Source organism: Nicotiana tomentosiformis, chromosome 2, assembly GCF_000390325.3.
Source record: "Nicotiana tomentosiformis chromosome 2, ASM39032v3, whole genome shotgun sequence".
Classification (NCBI taxonomy): Eukaryota; Viridiplantae; Streptophyta; class Magnoliopsida; order Solanales; family Solanaceae; genus Nicotiana; species Nicotiana tomentosiformis.
In genome coordinates this window covers 35,801,438-35,806,203 of record NC_090813.1, presented here as the reverse complement: position 1 = coordinate 35,806,203, position 4,766 = coordinate 35,801,438, and the positions used below count along the sequence as shown (strand labels likewise).

The window sequence follows — 4,766 nt, the reverse complement described above, 5'->3', positions numbered from 1 at the left end:
TAACATACATTCATAAGAAATACATTATCGTTATTCTCTAAGTTCTTATTCTTTGGTATCTTTGTATTAATAAAAGTACTTTCAACTCAAGGGTTTCCTAGGCTAAAATTATCCAATTCACATGGTTTGCAGTTAATTTATCATTATTTATTTCAATTACGATCTAATTTATCGCTCCGTATTAAGTTAATCCGCATATCCTTTAAACCACTAACAAATTCAATTGTTTGCGATTTCGAGGGTAAACAATTTGGCACCCACCATGGAGATAAGGATAAGAGCGGCAATTTGATACGAATCACCATAACACACCCCATTTTACACTTGTTCTTTAAAGTATTTCTGATTTCAGGTTAGGATCGAAATGTCAAACCCTCAGTCTGTCCCTCTAAACATAGACACAGAATCCGACAACCATGGCAGAACCAACAATGCAGCGCTCGCTAACAATGCAACACCGATCGATCTTGGTAGAATCCCGGTGATGGTTCCCATCGATGCCTGTTCGCATATGGCCATCGACATAAACCAGCCCACCGACCCTGAGAACAGCGTTCGAATGGAAGCACGTTCGATTGCCCAAAACACTCACGACGGCAAAATTGATGGGATCATCCTGCATATGATCTTCGAAATGCTACAGGCTCAAGAAACGGCGATAGCTCATCTGCAAAACGAAGGTCGAGCACTGAGCATGAATGAACCCGAGCTCCCTGGGAAGCTATCCGTAGAAACAGACCAATCTCGGAAAGAACAAGTGAAAGTGAATCGGGGACTAACCCCGAAATCATGAAATTGCTCGAAGAATTGACGAAACATATAGAAATAAGAAAAAAGAAAATCGAAGCCAACGATAAAAAAAATGGAAACCTACAATTCCAGGCTCGCCCAAATCCCAGGAGCATCCCCGATATTGAAGGGCTTGGATTTCAAGAAATTTATTCAAAAGCCGTTTCCCCCGAGTGCGGCTCCGAAGCTAATGCCCAAAAGGTTTCTCATGCCCGAAATTCCTAAGTACAACAGAACGACCGACCCGAACGAGCATGTAACGTCTTATACATGCGCCATCAAAGGGAACAATTTGGAAGATGATGAGATCGGGTATGTCTTGTTGAAAACAATCGGAGAGACCCTGTCAAAGGGAGCTATGATATGGTACCACAACCTTCCTCCTAATTCTGTTGACTCATTTGCTATGCTTGCATATTCCTTCGTAAAAGCACATGCCGGTGCTATAAAGGTTAAGACCAGGAAGCCGGACCTTTTCAAAGTAAAGCAGAGGAATAATGAGATGCTTAGAGAATTCGTTTCTCGATTCCAAATGGAATGAATGGATTTACCACCGGTCGCAAATGATTGGGCCGTTCAGGCTTTCACCCAATGGCTCAACAGTCAAAGCTTATTGGATTCACAGCAGTTGAAACAAAACTTGATAGAATATCCAGCCATCACTTGGGCCGACATCCATAACCGGTACCAATCAAAGATTAGGGTCGAGGATGACCAACACGGGACCCCTTCCGGATCCGTACACCCCGTCAGGATCATCGATCAAGTCAAGAGAGACACTTATCACAAACCTAGATCAAATCGGGATCAATATCAACCATACAATAGAGACTGGAGAAGTAGTGGGTCTGGGCGAAACCCCATGAGAAATGAAAGAAGGAATTGTAAGGTCCCGTAAAATTTTGCAAAGGAAAAATAATGTTTCGTAGTGCCGAACTGGGTTTTCTATGCTATGGGGGTCGCCATAATTCAGAGGCTTCTACAGATGTTGTCACATGTATATTGACTGTCCAATCTCATGATGTGTATGCTCTTATTGATCCAGGTTTCACCTTTTCATATGTCACTCCTTATGTTGCTATGGAATTTGGGATAGAACCGGAACAACTTCATGAGCCGTTCTTTGTATCTACTCCGGTTGGTGAGTCTATTTTGGCTGCACGGGTTTATAGGGATTGTGTTATCACGTTGCGTGATCGGGACACCATGACCGATCTCATTGAATTGGGAATGGTCGATTTTGGTGTAATAATGGGGATGGACTGACTTTATTCTTGTTTTGCTAAGCTTGATTGCCGAACCAGGACTGTTAGGTTCGAATTTCCAAATGAGCCAGTTATTGAGTGGAAGGGTGATGATGTAGTGCCGAAGGGTAGGTTTATTTCTTACCTCAAGGCCATGAAGATGATCAATAAGGAGTGTATTTACCATTTGGTCCGGGTTACTGACACCGATGCTGAGGCACCTACACTTGAGTCAGTGCCTGTTGTGAATGAATTTCCGGGAGTCTTTCGGGATGAACTCCCTAGGATCCCACCAGACAGGGAGATTAATTTTGGGATTGATGTGGTACCAGACATGCATCCTATATCTATCCCCCCTACAAAATGGCACTGACAGAATTGAAGGAACTAAAGGAGCAACTGAAGGACTTATTAGAAAAGGGTTTCATCCGGCTGAGTGTGTCACCTTCGGGCTCACCGGTCCTTTTTGTAAAGAAGAAAGATGGGTCACTGAGAATGTGTATTGACTATCGGCAGCTCAAAAAGGTCACGATCAAGAATAAGTACTCACTTCCAAGGATAGATGACTTGTTTGACCAATTGCAAGGTGCTAAGTACTTCTCCAAAATTGAATTATGATCCGGGTATCACTAGTTGAATATTAGGGAGCAGGATGTTCCGAAAATAGCTTTTAGAACCCGATACGGGCACTTTGAATTTTTGGTGATATCTTTTGGGCTAACAAATGCCCCAGCAGCTTTCATGGATCTTATGAATCGAGTTTTCAAGCCTTTTCTTGACTCCTTTGTGCTAGTGTTCATTGACAATATTCTTGTATATTCACGAAGTCGAGAGGACCATACTAATCATCTTAGGGTAGTTCTGCAAACCCTATATCAACACAAGTTATATGCAAAGTTTTCAAAGTATGAATTTTGGCTTGAATCTGTCACATTCTTGGGTCATGTCGTCTATAGTGAAGGAATTAAGGTTGATCCTCAGAAAATTGCAGCTGTGAAGAATTGGCTGAGGCCTACAACTCCAACAGAGATTCGCGATTTCTTAGGCTTAGCTGGGTATTACAGAATTGTAGAGGGGTTCCCTACTCTTGCCTCTCCGTTGACTAAATTGACGCAGAATGCAGTTAAGTTCCAATGGTCAGATGATTGTGAAAGGAGCTTCCAGGAGTTGAAATCAAGATTGACTACGGCATCACTGTTGACTCTACCAGATGGTACTGATGGGTTTGTTGTATATTGTAATACTTCGAGAATCGGACTTGGGTGTGTATTAATGCAACATGGCAAGGTGATAACTTATGCTTCTAGGCAACTCAAGAATCATGAAAACAACTATCCAACACATGACTTAGAAGTTGTGGCGGTGGTATTTGCATTGAAAATTTGGCGTCATTACTTATATGGGGTCCATATGGATATATTTACGGACCATAAGAGCCTTCAATATATTTTCAACCAGAAGGAATTGAATCCGAGTCAAAGAAGATGGCTTGAGTTACTCAAGGACTACGATATTGATATTCTATATCATCCGGGGAAGGCTAATATTGTGGTGGATGCTCTTAGCCATAAATCTATGGGTAGTTTAGAACACTTGGAGGCATATCAAAGGCCATTGGCCAAGGAAGTTCACCGATTAGCTAGTTTGGGAGTTTGACTTGCGGACTTTAGTGAAGGAGGGGTGATTGTATCAAATAGGGCTGAATCATTGCTTGTTGTGGAAGTCAAGGAGAAGCAATACAACGATCCATTGTTAGCACAATTGAAAGAGGGGATTCATAAACATAAGACCATGGCCTTTTATCTTGTCATGGGTGATGGTACACTAAGGTACCAAGGGTGTCTATGTGTTCCAAATATAGATGGTCTCCGGGACAGAATCATGACCAATGCTCTCACTTCTAGGCATGCTGTGCACCCGGGCTCTACGAAAATGTATCATGATCTTATGGAAGTGTATTGGTGGAATGATATGAGAGAAATGTAGCGGAATTTGTGGCAGGATGTCCAAATTGTCAGCAAGTGAAGGCCAAACACCAACGGCCCGGTGGGTTGGCACATAACATAGAAATTCCAATATAGAAGTGGAAAATGATACAGCGGAACAATATGCTCAGTTGTATATCAAAGAAATAGTCAGGTTGCATGTCACTCCAGTTTCTATCATTTATGATCGGGGGGGGAGGGGCACAGTTCACGGCTAAATTTTGGAAGAAATTTCAGCAAGGTTTGGGTACTCAGGTGAATCTTAGTACAACCTTTCACCTGCAGATAAATGGGTAGGCATATCGGACTATTCAGACACTCGAGGATATGTTGTGCGCTTGTGTTCTAGACTTCAAAGGAAGCTGGGATGATCATTTTCCACTCATAGAATTTGCCTACAATAATATTTATCATGCTAGCATTCAGATGGCACCATTCGAGGCTTTATATGGAAGGAGATATAGATCTCCCATTGGGTGGTTCGAAATTGGGGAAGCAGAGTTGATAGGGCCAGACCTCATGCATCAGGCTATGGAAAAGGTTAAAATTATTAAGAAGCGATTGAAGGTTGCTCAGAGTTGTCAGAAGTCCTATTCAAATGTTCGTCGTAGGGATTTAGAGTTCAAAGAAGATGATTGGGTATTCTTGAAGGTTTCCCCCCTGAAAGGTGTAATGCGATTTGGTAAGAACGGGAAATTAAGTCTGAGGTATGTCGGACCGTACAGAATTATTCAGAGGATCGGTGAGG

General features: G+C 42.3%; 1 protein-coding gene across 1 annotated transcript; it reads left to right on the top strand.

Annotated features, from left to right (window-relative positions):
* Window positions 1-862: 862 nt before the first annotated feature.
* On the top strand, window positions 863-1,330 carry LOC138904618 (uncharacterized). The gene has a single exon (XM_070193122.1). It carries the CDS (start codon window positions 863-865, stop codon window positions 1,328-1,330), a length of 468 nt encoding a protein of 155 aa, XP_070049223.1.
* Window positions 1,331-4,766: the final 3,436 nt, after the last annotated feature.